The sequence below is a fragment of the Thalia democratica genome, chromosome 1, assembly GCF_965202585.1.
Source record: "Thalia democratica chromosome 1, ktThaDemo2.hap1.1, whole genome shotgun sequence".
Classification (NCBI taxonomy): domain Eukaryota; kingdom Metazoa; phylum Chordata; class Thaliacea; order Salpida; family Salpidae; genus Thalia; species Thalia democratica.
Window position 1 is genome coordinate 40,047,806 of NC_139165.1, and position 18,511 is coordinate 40,066,316.

The 18,511-nt window shown below is 25.2% G+C and overlaps 1 protein-coding gene across 1 annotated transcript; it reads left to right on the forward strand.

Annotated features, from left to right (window-relative positions):
- Positions 1-1,748: 1,748 nt before the first annotated feature.
- LOC145831655 (uncharacterized) lies at positions 1,749-12,488 on the forward strand. Its single transcript, XM_082938968.1, has 8 exons — positions 1,749-1,821; positions 2,565-2,738; positions 3,079-3,148; positions 3,606-3,685; positions 5,368-5,558; positions 8,876-9,046; positions 10,022-10,214; positions 11,239-12,488. The coding sequence occupies exons 2-8, from the start codon at positions 2,592-2,594 to the stop codon at positions 11,350-11,352; spliced, it is 966 nt and encodes a 321-aa protein (XP_082795094.1). The 5' UTR covers positions 1,749-1,821; positions 2,565-2,591; the 3' UTR covers positions 11,353-12,488.
- The last annotated feature ends 6,023 nt before the right edge of the window (positions 12,489-18,511 follow it).

Here is an 18,511-nt window from a genome sequence, read left to right on the forward strand (position 1 = left end):
AGTATCTGCACTCTACAACAAAAAACACATTAACAATCAACTCACATGATCACTGCCACCATTGTGAACTCACAATCAGCTGTTGCAATCTCAAATAACCAATATCTTAATGAAATTATTAAGTTCTACAAAAAAAAATAAAGAAATACTGTAAGTAGAAAAAAAAACTGTTTGTTTGTAATAAAAAACATATACTAATAATAAAATAAATAAAACAATAAGTATTATAGAAATTTGTTAATACTAACTTGACATAAAACTCAAAATATAATGAAAATATAAATGATAATAAATTTGTATTATTGTTATACTTTTACCTCTAACTTCTAATAAAAAACAGATATAAATAAATAACAGGTGAACTATCTTTTATCTAACACAGTAACAAAAACTATAACAAATAAATAAAATTAACAATAAATATAATTTATTTCAGTGACCTATGACAATCACTTTTCATTAGCAAGAAGATCATAAAATAAGAGACCCATCACAATCTGCTGTACATATAACATGAATCAAATTTCGACACAAATAAAACATACAGAAGCAAGCTAGATCTACTCCTTGTAGTTATTTAGAAATAAGTTTTTATCATTAAATTTAAATAAATCTTTTTGTAAATTTTAATAGTTTTAGGGACACTAGACCAAAACTTTGGACCCAAATACCTAAAGCATTTTAGAAAAAAGTTTGTTCTAGGTCTTAAGGTTATAAAATTAATTTTCTTTGAAAACCTTGTGTTGTGTGAGTGAACAGAACTAGCAAGTGTAAATCTATAGTCTCTACATCAAAACATGTTATAGTATTACTCATTGACTTACAAATTTGCAATTTATACAGATCATTTAATTCTAGCACATCAGGTTTTTTTAAACACTGGATTTGTTGTTCTCAAGGCAGGCGCACAACAAACAAACATGCTTTTTTGCATACAAACAATTGGTTTCAAGTAACAGTCACTTCGAAATAATCTAAAATTTGGATTCCAAACCTTTATTCAATTATAACTATTATCTAGTATACACATCAATATAAGAACCACTAATGACAATAGATTAGATATATCTTAAAAATTTATTTTTATAATTTTTTTAACCTTAATTTATTCAACCTGAACTACTCAACTTACACAAGTTTTTATTAATTATATTAAGTTTTAAACATAAGCACTAATTGATAATGAAAGGGTCTTTCTCCAGACCAGGTCCATTGACTATTTGTGTAAGTGTTGTTTTTATTCATTTTTTGTATTTGTTAAAAAGTAGATTGTATTTGGGTTAAACAAGCTATGCTAATAAAATAAGATAAGAGGTTTTATTTTGTAATAATGACCATTTTTAAACATAATATTGTTTTATATTTTCCACTTACTAACTTGAGCTAGTTTAAATTCAGTATTTATAAAAACTTGGATTTTATTTATTAAATGTAATATTTTAATATTATACTTACTGGTAGCCTTAAGTTTTGTAAGTTTTTTGCTTCATGCTAATTTAGTTCTAAAGTAAATTTGTAGTGAAGTTTTCCATTTTTCTTCCAATATTACTACTATTTCTACTGCTGCAATACTTGTTTAAAGTTGAAAACACAAACTGGTATAAAGTACAACAAGTAATCCATATTGATTGATTCAAAAATAAATTTTCAAATGCATATTTTCTAGCTAACAAATAGTCTTTTAGCGAAATATGAGAATTTTAAAATACTTTTGTTAAAGAGTTTTTAATTGCTTTTTCACAGAACAGGTAAATTACAATACAAATAAAGGCACATTTAGTAAATATTCTTTAAAGATATTCCACAATCCATAAACTGTAAGTAAGTTTTATAACATTTTTTATTTCAAGTATTTTAATACTTGTTAATACTGCTTAATACTCGAGTAAAAACCTTTATTTTAAATTGTTGTCCCACACATTGACATTGTTGGAATTTCAGTTGTAAAACCTGTAACTTATACCCGGTATTGACCTTTTATCAAACTTGATTAAGTTAGACCCACTAGTTTTTGGGGACTAAAGATAATTGTTTATCTTTGATGGGTGGCAACAATTTTTGTGTTATGCTCTTATAATCAGAGTTGACTAAGCTTTCATATAGGACTCTAAATTTATACATAAATAAAGCTCAAGTAACTAAGATTGATTTTTTTGTTATGGTTATTTTCCAATGTTTGTTATCAATCAAACTGGTGTAAAATGGTAAAGTATTTATAAATTTTATAAGTCAACAGTATATGTTATCACAATTTAAAATAAATACTTTAAGTTACAAGCTCTTAATTAGACCTGAAAATCATTGTTTGGCTATAAGTTCTTTTAATCAAACATTAAAGTCATAATGATTTGTGCAAACGTTAGAAATGATAGATACAAATTTGTATATATGTGTAGTTTTATTTCATTTTTTCATATTTTATAGATATTTTGTATATCTGCCTGAAAATCATTTTACTTTTTTAATAAACAGATTTAAGAAAACATTAATTTATGCCTACTTATTATGGTTTAAAGCATAAAAACTTCTTTTTCAAAGTTGTTTAAGTTTATGATTTTTTATAGAATTGAACTATATACAAAAACAATATAATGAACACGTCAACATCGTGTACACTGTTCAATGGAGATGAAACAAAATGCAACACCATAATTGTGCTCAAGAGAATTACTGCCAGCCTCTCAATTATTGGCTGCCTTTTCATGATTGTCATGATTTGGCTCTTCAAAAAATACCATGTTAGTTCTCAGCTTTAGTTGCAAATTATATACAGTCAAAAACATTTAATTACAACAAAAGTAAGTTGTTTTCAGTGCTTTATTATAGTTTATACCAGCATGAAGTGCTAGAATTTATATTATTTGATAATTTATTTCTTATTTTCTTATACAGAAGTTTTTCACTTATTAGTTTAAAAATTTGATATTAGACATTTTTTTTATCTGTTATCAAGTACTATTTATTGTTGCAGTAATTCTATTAGCCTTTAAGTATATATAACGTGGTTATGTACAGATTAAAATTATTACAATGTTAGTTAACATTAGTTTAATAATAATTTTTTATCATTTTTTGCAGGTTCAATCACAAAGATTGATTCTTTATCTCAGCATTGCGGCTCTTTTTGATGCTATTGCCTACATTTCAGGTGAATATTTAAAAAATTGTGACATAATATAATATTTCTATAACAAAAGAAAATACAAACTACATAAGCCATTTTTATTGTATTACCAGAAAACTTATGTTAAAGATGTGTTTATTTTTTATAGTTAAGTTTTTAGTAAAAATAATTTTGGTTGTTTTTTTTAAGTTTCAACTGTTTTAAATTTATTGTTTAAATAAACTATAGACAGTAGTTTTTTACTACTAGTACTCAAGCATGTTTATGTAAAACAAAAAATAGTTTGGTTTCAACTTCTTAGTTTTTCAATATAATATACTTAGCAGTAGTCTATCAGTGTTTTACTTTATTGAAAACAAGGTTTATAAAATAGCATGCAGTTAGTTTTTGTACTATAATAAAATAATTTTTCTATAAATATGAGTTTAATAAAAATAAATGTACCACAGTTGATAAATTAAATTTAAATTACACAAAACAGGCGATGTGACACCTGACGGTCCGGCTTGTGATTTTGAAGCTTGGATGCTCACTTACTTTGACTGGGCGGTACTGTCATGGGTACGTTTTGTATGTAAGATAACACACTAATTTGTTTCAATTGTGTATACAGGTAGTTCTGTATGTATAGTTCAATTTGCTTGTGATGAGTAAATCCGATGTTTAAAGATGTATTATAGAAATTAAATTGTACAACTTACTGGTTTTAAATAACTACAAATTTAGTGTTTCACAATTTAAACATCTTATTCGAAAATATTTATCATAACTGAAAAATAGAATATTTGTATTTTATGTTAGATATTTTTAACATACAATGCTTACCTTAGAAAATGATATAGTAATTGATTACAAGCCTATGTGTGCTAATAGTTTTTATGTCATTTGTAGTTATCTTCCTGATTCAGCTTTTTTCTATTATAATTTTCTAAACGGAACTGGATCCTAATTTTGTAAATCAGAAATCATTTAAAGGTTGCTGCACGCTTAGCATACTCAGGATGTTTTGAAACTTATAAAAATCTCAGGATACTGTGATTTTTTTCAAACTCAGATTGACTCTTGTCAGTTTAGTTTTTTATAAAAAACTCAGGACAGTTTTAAGATTTCTGAAAACCTCAGGCCAGTTTTTTTTCTTGATTTTGAATAAGATTTGGTTGATTTAATTTTAATATTTTCTTATATTCTAACCATTTTTTTGAAACAACTGATTTTATTATTTTAGTAAAATTATAAAAAAATGTACTTTTGTGACTCAAAGAGTGGCAACTCTGTCATTTGTATACACACACATAATATTGTTAAAGAAAAAATACTCTACAGTTCAAAAATCCAGCAGCAAAGTGAAACTGTACAACATACTTTAACAAGTATTAGTGTAAGTATTTATAGCGAATTGTATTTAATAATGATCACAACAAACAGTACTTCACTGTTGTGCTTCATTTTGTTTAACCGGTCGTTTTAAGCTCTATTCATACAAGTTGATTGAAGTATAAGCAATGCAAATTTTCACTGAGTTCTTCTGCAAAAATTGTTAAATTTTTGCTAAAAATATATTTTTGATGATTTTTCATAATTGAAAAAAGAACTGTTTTATTTTAATACTATTGATAGAAACGTATACAGTAACCTCTCGCAAACCAAGGCATTCGTTTGGTTGCGCACTCTTGTTTAAAAAGACAGTTTAGGTTTTTCGAATAAAAAAAATACCTTGAAAATTTTAACTAAAAGTATGTTTTTTCTTCAAAAAATATGAAAAGCTACTTTGTTTTAAAAAGTTTTAATAAATTACTTAACTTATTTCATATTTAAATTCTTATTGTAGGAATTTTCTGATCAAATGCATTATCAGAAACAGTCAATATAGTAGGTAGATTTGTTACCTCTTGTTTAATTATGCAATTTTGCTGTGGACACAATGTGAGTAGATTTGCGAGAGTTTGCTGTAATTACATGATAAGAAAATACTATTTAATAATGAAATAACTACTGATTACTACCAAAAAGTATAGGTTTAGTTTTGATACTATACCATTTGTATTTAATGATAAAATTCACACATAATATGAAAACTACTCAACTCTAAAGTAGCGCAACCAAAGTAAATCTCTGTACAAGATACTTTTAGTAAACTTGATACTACTAGTTATTTTATGTTTTCAGTTTTCACTAGTATTTATAAATGATGCAGTATTTTGTCTCAAACGTTCTCAACACAATGAAAAACAAACTCATTGCAGGTCGCCTGCATAACGTTCAACTTGTACACGATGGTGATCAAGCAGAGGAGCACCGCATCGTACGAGAAGTACTACAACGCCCTCTCGTGGCTGTTTCCCTCCCTCGTCGTCAGCCTGCTACCCTTCATCGGCGACAACTACGGGCCGGCAGGCGCCTGGTGCTGGGTCAAGCACGACTCCAAAGCGTGGAGGTTTGTGGAAAAAAGTTATAACTTTTGACTTTTTTTTTTTAATAAATGATTATTTCGAGTTTAAACTCTTTTACTTTTATTTTTTTACTTTACATTTTTATGGTCAAGCACGACTCCAAAGCGTGGAGGTTTGGAAAAAAAGTTATAATTTTTATTTTTTTTTCAAAAGTGTTGATTTCGAATTTAAACTTTTTTATTCATTAATTTTTACTATTCATTTTTTATGGACAAGCACAACTCCAAAGCGTGGAGGTTTGGAAAAAAAGTTATAATTTTTATTTTTTTTTCAAAAGTGTTGATTTCGAATTTAAACTTTTTTATTCATTAATTTTTACTATTCATTTTTTATGGACAAGCACAACTCCAAAGCGTGGAGGTTTGGAAAAAAAGTTATAATTTTTATTTTTATTTTTTGAAAAGTGTTCATTTCGAATTTAAACTTTTTTATTCATTAATTTTTACTATTCATTTTTTATGGACAAGCACAACTCCAAAGCGTGGAGGTTTGTAAAAAAAAATTGTAATTTTTATATTTTTAATATGTGCTGGTTTTGAATTTAAACCTTTAATTTATTTACTGTTGATTTTTTTTTTGTTAAAAGCTAATACAAAGCTTGGGGTTGTAAAAAAGATGTTATAGTTTTTACAGTTTTTAATTATCAGTCTTTTGATTGTATTTTTTTCTATAAACTTTTTTTGCCCAAATTTTATATTTTTTGTTAAGTAACGTAGAGTTTTCGTTTTGTTTAAAGCATGACTCCAAAGCTGAAGATTGAATAATTATACAGTTTATTTTCATAGTTTTTAGATAATTGTGTTTTAAAGTTAAAATCTTTATTAAAATTTTTTATTTTTTTTGTATTTTCTTGATTAGCTTTTGATAAACACAAGTCTGAAGCCTGATTTAGAAAAATATCTGGTAACTTTAATAGGTTTTTGTAAAGTTTAATGGTAAAACTCTAATATGAAGTTTGGATGAAAATGTAGATAGAATTCTTTTTTTAACATTAAACTTAAGTTTATTAAAATATTAGTCTATTTTCCTTATGTATATGTTTTGTTTTTTGGTTCTGGATATAGCAAAACACAACTCTAAAGGTTGTAGGTTGTATGATAAAAATTTATACTTTCTACGCAGTTGAATCAATTGCATTTTAAAGCTTGAAATCATGAGCTAAACTTAAACTATGATTTTTTGATTTTTTTTTTATTTAACTTCAAAATTATATACTGCATGTACATATAAGCAACAAATGTATCCAATTGTTTGCTTTTATTTTACATGTATGTTTATACGAAAAGTATGAGATTATTAATTTTGTATATTTTTGTTATGTTTACTTTTATTAAATTAAAGAATTGTTATAAGAACAATAAAAATAACTCAATAAAGAATAAAGTTAAGTTGATATTGTTTTTTAAAACTTATAAAACTCATACACTTTTTTATTTATCTAGAAAAGTTTTATCTCTACTGAAAATTTATGAGTAATCTTTGTTAAATATTAACGATTAGCTTATCTGTAATAAAAAGAAAACACTTTAAAAAATGTTTAACTTTTAGCTTGCTATTAAAGTTATTTAATATATTTCACTTTAAAATTTAATTGGGATACAAAATGTGAATTTAACTATGTAAAATAGTTTGTAAAACACAGATTAAGTTAATCATGGCGTAGGTGCAGAATATTATAACTATTAAAACCTACATTTTTTGAGTTACCTTTAGAAAACAGCTTGTCTAGATACTAATATTCAACTACTAAAAATTTGTTTTTATTTTTACAGCCATGTTAACTTGAAATTACTATTACTTATGAAGAAAAAACAATAAAAATGTATCTATTAGCTCTATGTCTTCTTGATGGTTGTTTTGTACTAAAGGTTTATAAAAAAAACTTTTTATAAAGATAAATAAAAATCAGTTGATGTACATTCGTGTTTAATTAACGTTATAATCTGGAAAACGTGTTATATTTATTTCAATTTTATTAATGCTAAGTTTTCATAAAGTAAAATTTGATGAGTTCTTTCAAACTAAAACTGCTTAAAATTCGCGATTTTATATTAAAACTCATATTAAACAGGATTTTAATATGGTAGATGCCACTTTTCGATAAAACCATCCCACTGTTTGATAAACGATAAATAAAATTCAGTTGCATATTGTTTTTCATTTAGTTTTTTGTAAACTTGATTTAAAATAAAACTCAGCTTGAAAACATGCTAACTTAACCTTTCTTTTGTACACATTCAACAAACATTGTAATATTTAACTTATATGTTGTTCAGGGTTCGTGCGCGTCAGGCTAAATCAGTTTTTTTGAAAAAAGTTAAAAAACGTCAGGCTAAATCAGTTTTTTTATTTAAAAATTTGAGAATCTCATTTTTCTTAGTTCAAATGCTCGAAAATTTTTGATAAGAAAAAATTGAGAAATCTTTTTAAGATCAAATTGGGATGTCAATTTATTTCTAAATAAAGATTTAGTTATTAAACACAAAATCCGTCAGTATTTTTAAATAAATGTTTTTGTTGAATCTCTAAAAAGTTTTAACAATCTTCATTATTTTGTTTTGAGTAGATTATATACATCATAATTATGAAAATTCATTAAAAAAATACAGTTTAAACATAACAGTTTAGTTCAACAACTTAGCTGTTTGTTTAAATTTGTTTACATCAGCTATGTTTTTCAGAGCTTGATCGGTTAAACTGTTTTAATTTCTTAATTGATTGATTAATTTTAATGTAACACTTACTTTAAAACTTATCTCTGAATTTGTTATGTTAAGGGCATAGGGGGTCAATCACCTTTTTCACAATTTTGTTTTATTGAGTTGTAACTAAGTTATGAGTTGCTTTTTACAGATTTTTAAAGCTCAAAATATTTTTGAGATAAAGCTGGTTGAAGTCGAAGACTACAATAGTACTAATCAAGACCCCCCAATACCTAAAATGACTTCTAAAGGGGATTTTCCTTACTTTGAAAAAATGTCAGGCTAAATTGGTCTCAGTCAGGCTAAATGAAAAAAATTTTGGGCACGAACCCTGGTTGTTAGTAATTAGCTTAAATACAGTAAGTGATTAAATAATTCAAACACTTTAAGTTTTTTATTAACGTTGATTTTAATTTATTTCTACAACCCACTTTTCAAACTTCAAGCACTCAAAGTTTTTTTTTTATTTACAATAAATAGATATGTGCAAATCGAATGTTTTATTTACAACCAGGTTTCGGTGACAAAAAATTGCGACCTCTTCAAGTAAAATAATTAAAATAAAATTGTTAAAACTTGTTCACATTAAAAACGCGCAGGTTCTTCATATGGTACATACCGCTGTTCGCGGCCATAGTGATGCTGTTCGCCTCGTACGGCTACATCGCCTACCAGATAAAGCGGAGGTCGGTGGTGTGGCAGGGAAACATGGACGCAGATAGCGAGAGCAACATGGCCATGCTCATGGAAGACATCAAAGTGCTCAGGAGGTTTGTTTGATATAAATATTTGTTCGGTTAACTTCATGGATTTGTGTTTGTGTACTGTGTATTAATTGAGCTATAGCTTAATCATTTCAAGGTTATTAGTATAAAGGCATACAACTTGTTATGTGGTTTTGTTGAAGATTATCAAAATGTATATTTTTTCAATTGACATGTCAAATATTTTTATCAATCTTGTTAAAATGCTCAAGAACTTTTTTAAGCTTCAACTCTATACTTAAAAAATACTATAAATATTAAGCATTTCATAATTGTTAAAGGCTATCTGTTTAAAACTTTATATGCTAATGTGTTACGCTAAAACTAATATATTTAATATGGCAAAATGATGTCAATTTTCAAACTTAATTTGGAATGTACTAGTGTGTTATAACTTGGTATAAAAGAATTTAGGGTTGCCACAAAACCTAGAATTTGACAATTTAGGCTTAAATAACCTAACATTTTGAAAAAAAATGCTAAAAAACTTATAATTTTAAACAAATTTTTCATCTTAAGTAGTCAAATTTCGATTTGAAACAAAAAATATATCTTGTACCTACCATATAAACAAAACATTTTTTGTCTTCATCAATTTTTTTTTCTTTTTAAATAACATGTTTAAAGTAACTTTGGAGTATCTGTCCAATGTTGTTGTGCTTCTCAAACAGATTTTGACTTTAAACTTAACTTCAAACTAAAAATATACCCGATTCATATAACAGATACCCGTTCATTTACTTGTCATTGCCGATATTCTAATTGATATTGAATTAGTGTTCAACCATGAGTACTCATATTCTTCTAATAACAGATTGAGAATCCAAGCTTAACAACAGTATTAAAAATTAAATTAACACAACTAAATAACCTTATATACAGCTTGATCGATACTTTCACTTAAGTCAATGTAAAACTCTGATACAACCAAAGTTATATGTAAATTTTGCTAGTCTACCACTTCGAACAAACTTCCAACAGGTACCCGTTCATCTACTTGTCGCTGTCCATATTCCCTCTGATCCTGCGCGTGCACAACGCGTTCACCGCGCAGGGCGAGGACGTGTACGGGCTGTGGGTGATGACGGTGCTCACCGCCCCGCTCCAAGGCGCCGCCAACGCCGTCGTGTTCGGCCTCGACCCCGACACCAGGGAGAAGCTCAGCTGGGAGCAGGTGAGAAATTTTTTTGTGAGAAAATACACTCAATTTTGAAAGCATTAGTGCATTATGGTGATGAATAGTATTATAATGTTGAAGCTTAAGTACGCACTTTTTTAGGTACGCGCTCCGCCATAAGTACGCATTTTTCTATAGGGGCAAAAAAATCGATTTAAGTTTTCTTTTTTTTTTTTTTAATCCTTTAGGATATCTGCAAAAAAAAAAAGGATAATTTAAACGTTACGTAATATAAATCGTATAATCATGATTATTTTATCAGTTTGCGTACTAAAGCGGCAGTCTACTGTATACTCAATTTTAAAAGCGTTAGTGCTTTATGGTGATGAATAGTATTTTCATGTTGACGGTCAGTTAAGAACAAATAAAAACAACTTGTTTGAAGCTAAAATAAGATTTGTAAAAGTATTTTCGATAACTAATCTAGTAAAAAAAATATTCTAAAATTGAAACATTTTTATTTTGGAACAGATGTAGTTTTTTTGTTTACTTGTAAACATATCATCACTGTCCTTCTTGTATATAAAATTTTTTTTTATTCAAACATCTAAAGCCTTAACAATTAAACCTTTTTTTGAACAGATATAAACTAGTTTAAAAATTTTTGTATATATATTTTAACATGAAAATAACAAATTTTACGCATTATATTTTAGCTTGTATTTATATTTTTTCTTTTTCTTATAGAAGATTTTAAAACTAAAATCTACTTAAATAAACTAAACGGATTTCTCATGTCCTGTTCTAAGTTCATTGTAGAAGTTTTTGAAATTTAATTTACATAAAGCAGACTTAAAAATTTTCAATAATATATTTGTTTTCATTTGAGATTCTATAAATATATTTTTTTATTAATAGTTATAATATGTTTTTGCATACTTCGTTTATACCAACTGCTTTCAAGTAAGAAAAAAAAAATTAAAGCTGTTCAGTTTTATAATGAGAAAATCCTAAATCAAACTTCTTGTGAAGAACTCATCTGTTTAACAAGGAAATTTTAAACTAGTTACAAATTTAACAGATCAAAATATCTTGGATGGGCAGGTTTCAAGAGAACATTCTTCAGGAATACCCCACGGCCGAATCGAGCGTTCCTTACCAGAAGTATGACGGTAATGAGGAGTCTACGTCATAATTAGTTACTACGTCTTCATGCTACGGTTTTGTAAGAAACACAAATTGTGATTGGTTATATTTTCAAATGTTTGCTAATTCTTAACTACTATGGCCGTAATACTAGTTTTAGAATATCTGTTATTGACATACATGCAACAAATGTGTTTTCCACAGTTAAAAATATATTTAAACAAATTATTCTTTTTTTTTTATATTTTCTGTGATAGTTGTAAAAAAATCTTATGACAATAATATTGTTGGCTTTTTATGTTTTTGCTCAAAATATTTTTTAGTTTAAACCAGATAGTTCTTATTTTTTTGCAAAAATAGTTCTATCTTACATCCAACGCTTGTGTGTTTACCTAAATATTTACAAAACGTAACATCTATCCGTGTGTTCCAAGAAAACTACTATTTTATTTTTACATAATTGCTTTAAAATTCAATTTATATGAATTCCAGTAAAATGATGTCATTAATTAAATAGAATTTTTATTTTTAAAGGTTTTTTTTATGTTTTAGTTTTGATTTTTTATTGTGTGTTTCAGTATTAGTTGTATTTAGTGATAACTAAAAGAAGTACTCTTTTGCCAAACAAAAACATTGATTTTTAATCTAAAACAAATTTAATTGGTTGTTTTATCAGATGCTATTTATTAAGCAAACAAAATCAAAATTAATTTATTAAAAACAGCTTTCCGTTAAGCTTACTTTCGAAAAGTTATTACTCTTATTAAGGCTTTTTTAGGAACCAAAGTTTCTAATAATGTTTTTTTAAAAAGTATTAAAATTAAGAAATTAGTGCAGCGTTTTTAGAGTTTGCACTGCACATAGAACGACCTAAAAGCTTAAAAGTTTATTCATTATTAATGAGTCAATTCATTTTTTACTATTACACGTATGTGCGTTTTATCGCGCAGTTCATATAATTATTTTGCATATAAAGTATTTTATTTAAGTTTTTTTTTTCTTGTCAGTTTTTCTTTATGCTTTAGGTTTTAATAAAGTACTATTTTTGTTAATTAGAGCTATAAACTACGTAACTCAAATAATTAAGAAGTTAGTAGGTTATATTATTTTACTAGAATATATTATTTGCTGAAACAGTTTTATGCTGAAAAATAATTTATCTTTTCTTAAGAGTAATCAATTTATAACGCAATTACTTTTAAACAAGTTTAAAATTTTATTAAAATAATCAACGATGCTTTTTATTTGAAAATGTTAAATTTAGTTATGCACAAATAATCTCTTTTTATCTTAGTTTTCGGATTTTTTTTTTGCCAACACTAAATTGCAAAAATGAAATCCATAAAATCTAAAGTTTTATAAGTGTCTGTCTTTTTTAAAGGCTGTCACTACTTTTAACCTTGCACTTTTTCTTTATGCATAAATCGACTTTTTCTTTCTATATTTTTAAACATCCTATTTTTTATTGATTTATTCTGTTCCACTCTATTGCCACGCATTTGCTTTCTGCAATAACACTTGGTTGTCGTGAACTTTTTTCACTACTAATAAATTGTTTAATGTTGTATTGACAGTTTAATAAACGTTAAAATGCTTAGTTTCTTGTTTAGATGTTATTTTTAAACACTGTTACTTAAATCATTTAAACATAAGTAATAAATTATTCAAGTGTTTAGTATACACTTAACTTCATTAGGTGATTATGTTTCAGTTTAGATGTACACTGTAAAACTGAGATTATAAACATACTTGGCTTTACATATTTGTTATACTGCAGTCGGGTTGCCAAAAAACCTTGAAGTTGAAAAACTTTGTAAAAATAAAACTGGATAATTTCGATAATTTTTTACATGTTAATTTAATGAAATTTCGATTACATACAAAAATGCTATCTTAATAAAAAAAACAAATTTTATAATTGATTTTTTATTAAAAAACACATTGAAAGTAACTGTACAGTATCTCTTAATGTCATACTACCAAAGACAGTTTTCTAACTTAATTTGATCTAAAAATGGACCTAAAAAGCATGGAAAAAATTTCCAAAAAACCTTTTGCGGTCCTGTGCTGTATATAAAGGTAAAATAATTGTTTCAGATCTAAGTTTTTGTCTTGAAACTCGTAACCACACGGACCATCAGGTTTCAAAAAACCACAATGTTGTTTTAAATATTTGTTGTTCTTTGTTTAAGTATTGTAAACAAGAATGATAATATAATAATTTTCAGAGTAGAACTGGTTTAGTTTGTTAAAATAAATTTTAAGAAGGTGTTCATTTTATTAATTAATACAACAATGAACGTATTTAGAATACAATTTTAAAAATTAACTGTTTATAAGTGTTATTTTAATTAATTTTAGTTTCATATCTTATTTTTTTCATGTTATTCGTTTTAAAAGTAAAAAAAATGTTTTAAACAAAAAGTAAATAAACGAGTTATATTGATTCACAACTTATTTTTTTAAAACCTGTTACTTTGCTTAAGATTATGATAATACAATGACTTTAAAAAAAAATTAAATACTGTTTAGTTTCAACTTTATAAAATTACGTCTGTTTTTAATTGAAACTAGATATAAAAATTTATGCAAAACTACGACTAAAGACGTAACATTAAATTTTTCTTGTAAGATAAACATTTTCTTAATTTAATTTGTTGCCATTAGAGGGTTTACTAAACGAAAATTATCTTACAATTTTATTCACAAAATAAGCATTTTTAACATAATATTACAATGAGAAATTCAATTTAAAAAATACTTAATTATAGTAAACAGTTTTTAGTTTTAACTAAATAATGAAAAGTAAATAAACTAAAAGTTTCTACAAAACTTTGCATTTGTGAACAAATCAGTAAAATAAATTATAAAAACAACTTGAAACTATTATATTAAAACATAAACAAACTAGAAGTTAAGGTTTATCAATCATGTTCAGAAGATAGAAACAAGTTAAGACTTACTGAATTAGGAACTTAATCAGTTTTTTTAAAAACTTTTAGAAAGTAGCATACTAAAAGTAATGAAGAAAAAAAACTTGTTGAGCTTAAAAGGTCCTTTTTTATTACATAAAAATTATAATTTCTAAGAATCTTATTTTGATAACTTTGGGTAGGAAATTTTTAATGGGATTAATAAGGAAAACTTTTACTGTATAATAAGATTCTATGACAATTAAAATTCTTGAAAAATAGTTTTTAGGGCCACGACTCAAAGAGTAAGTATATTTGAAAAAAGTAGCGTCTCTAGGTCGAACTAATAATCCAAATTTTTTTTTTGAAACAAATGTTTATCGAGAAAAATTTTTGAATCTTGTTTAAGCCGTATCTTAATAAAAGAACAATAAAATTTAAAACAAAAAAAAAAGCCTGTAGGTTTTAATTTAAATATACTTACATACGCATTTTTTTTTTAACATAATGTTTTTTGAGTAATGAAAATTGTAGTGAAACCTTTCAAAGAAAAATAATAACTTAAACTGTCAGACTTTGAATAGTTATGCATCCTTATAAAAACTTTAACTCCACATTTTTTCAGTTGAACTGATTCTTTTATATTTTCTTGTACGATAGCGATTTTTGACATGTTATGTGTAGTGCAGTTTCAATAATCCAATACATATGTATTAAATAAATAGCAATTTTCATATTGTAAACAAGTAAAATAAATTAACTCTTTGTCAATAATAACTTGTGCATAACTAGTGTTAATTTAAAATACTTTTTCGTGATTATTTTAGTTTTGAAGTTCTAAACTTAAAACGTTCATAAGAAAAACAGAAAAAAGATCTTATAAAGTAACATTAAGAATAATAAAATAAGTTGTAAACCTTGCTAACTTTATACAGACTATGGTTATATATATAATCTTAATAAACCTTAACTGAAAATTTAACAATAAATAACAATAAAACGCCTTAATTTTTTAACTAACTTCTCAACTTTTTGTTGTTTAATTTAATTTTAGCAACTTAAAGTATAGGACTTTTAAGATCTAAATTTTTTGAATAATACTCTTTTAGTTTTTATTTTGTTGAATGGGTTTTAGTTTACACAAAAACAACTCATACTTTTATCTAAAACAGCTTTTTCTTCTTACAATAGTTTTAAGATGAAATCAAATATTTACTTGTTTAGTTGTCGAGGTTTAATTGTTGAGGTAGTCTTAAAAAGCCAAATACTTAAGATTTTGTGAATAAAATAACATAAAGGTAAATCATAAAAGTAAACATAATAGTCTTTTTTATCTAAACTTTATAACGAAGTTAAGTGAACCTTGTTATAAAAATAATAAAAAAAAAGTATAAATGCAGTTATAACTAAGAATGTAAAAAAATAATTTGTAATATCGTTTGGTATTTAAAGATCCGAATAAACCATGTGACAACAATTTTAAAAAGTACTAACTAGTGCCAACTAGTGTTGTTTTTAAATTGATTGCAACTAAGGTTGTAAAAGTAACAAATTCTACGGAACATAATTATCAGAGTACTATGGTATTAAATGTTTGTTTGTCCTAATTTGTTGAGCTGACTTAAATCTGGAAATTGTTCTACGAAGTTTTTTAATTCTAGAAGAAAATTCTCAGTTTCATAGTTCTATCCACCTATAAGAACTTAGATTTTTCAGAACTCTGTCTAAATATTGAAAATAGAAAAACTTCGTTTGTTTTCAATACTGAGTACTTTATCAGATTGTTTTTGTAAATTTAGATGAAATAACATATTTTTGTGTTTCTGTAACCAAACTTTGATTTGTTCAGTTTCTAAGTTTTGGTTTTTTTTTTTTATTAACATTTTCGTTAGTATAGTTGTGTTCTAATCAACAACGTATTATTAAAATTGATTTTTATTTTGTTCTACTTTCCTTGTTAAAACGAAGTCATTTCAAAGATAATACTAGTCGTCGATTTTTACTGAAATTTTTTTTACATGTTTCTTTCACACCATCATCATAAAAACTATTTTTAAATTCAATTAAGTATAGTTTTATGTATTTATTTAGCATAAAAAAAGTTTACATAGACGTTGTTTTATACTGTAGAAAATAATTTTTAACAAGTCACATCAAATATTATTTTTAGTAATTAAAATGTGTTCTAATCAACAACGTTTTATTAAAATTGATTTTTATTTTGTTCTACTTTCCTTGTTAAAATGAAGTCATTTCAAAAATAATACTAGTCGTCGATTTTTACTAAATTTTTTTTTACATGTTTCTTTCACACCATCATCAAAAAAACTTTTTTAAATTCAATTAAGTATAGTTTTATGTATTTATTTAGCATAAAAAAAGTTTGCATAGACGTTGTTTTCTACTGTAGAAAATAATTTTTAACAAGTCACATCAAATATTATTTTTAGTAATTAAAACATTTATAAAATATATAAATATAACTGATAGTATTTCTACTAATCATAAGTAAATTAAGGAAACTTGTTATGTATTAAGATAATATGTTCTTTTCATACAAATTCAGGAAAAATAAATCAACTCATGCAATTTAATAAGTAGAGTTATGTTTTTAACAAAAGTCCTCTATACTTTAGACTCTAAAGTTTAGAGTGGCTTTTGCAAACAACTCTTTTTAATGGTTACATGACAATTTAAATTTAGAAAATTCAAATTCCCTCAACTCAAATTCTTAAAAAAGTGTTTAAGAGACTATATCTCAAAAAGCAACGCACTTTTGTAAATACTAAAAAGCACGTTTGTAGGTTTTTTAATATCTACAAGCTGTTTTTTTTATTTTTGTAAAATTTTAAATTTTCCTTAAAATATTTATAAATTACTAAAAATAACTATATTTTAAAATTTATTTTAGTTATATCTCAATAAACATTAAAATTTTTCAATAATAAAAAAATGGCCTGTATATACTACCAATACCTATATAAAATATTTTATGTAAAAAATGTATAACACTTTTTTAGTTAAGGTCCTTTGAATATTTTTCTAAGAATTTGATTTGTCGAAATTTGAACTGTCTTAATTTGAATTGTCGTGCACCCTTTCTTAAAACTCTAAATACTTAGTTTTATTTTTTTAAGTCAAAAGAAGAAAAGGAGGACGTACCATTTCTACTATGATTACTATTAATATTAAAAAAGTGGCTATTTACAGTTTTGTGCAAAATTTGTTAAAATTAAAATGTTTACTTTATGATTTATTTAAGATTAATAGATTAACTTTATAGCAATACGTTTATTGAAATTGCACTAAAATTACTGAACATTTTATTGGTTTTTTTTGATTAGATACCATAATTTACAAGCTGTTATTTACATTGACTTGAAATTTTAGTTACAATATATAGTTTAATATTAGTAACAAAAAATAGTTTACGCGGAAAATTGTATTTAGCTTTAAAATTTTTGTTTTGGATATAAGTCTATTAACTTCAAAACTTTTATGAGGTATACATTAATGGAAGAAAATCAAAACATCAGCATTTTCATTTTAATATAGTAGTTGTTTTTTATAAAAATTGTACCAAATTACAAGGAAGATGATTTAAAACTACTCGTTTTATTCTTTTAATTGCTAAAAGTAAAACGTATATTTATTTCTCAAAATTAAGTCTAGTAAATCAACTATAGTTTTCATCAAAACTTATTAATAGAGAGTTAGCCAAGTAGCAGTTTATTAAGTAAGTTAACAAAAGTAAAGCTTCTTCAAATTTTAAGTTGTGTTTGAAAACTTTATTCGTCTATTAAAGACAAAATTTTACTTATATATTGCTTAGAATGTTATTGCATTTTAAGTTGTTAATCGGTTTACACAAATTAGATATTTAAAGTTCAAAGTAGCGGTGGCTTCCATAAACTTTTGTGAATGAAGAAAGTAGTTAATGATTTTTTCTCTTTTCTTTTATTACAACTTTGTTTGTTTTTTACAACCTTTTGCACGATAGCTTTAGTCGTTTATATGAATATTTATAAACTTATTATCGGTGTTAATAATCTTATTTGTCAAAATTCAAAATTAAAAAAACGAAATACCAAAGTCCTAGTTATACATACTAAAAGCAATGTTTACTTTTTAATAAAAAACTTATGAACCATTTTTAATATTTAAAATTTGTGAATATTTTTAAATACTTTAAAAAAAACATTTAAAATTTAATTTCAGTATAAAGTTTAAATATGAAACTTTACTTTAGCAAATATACCAAAAGTAAGTTCAACATGTTTTACTATAATTATTTAG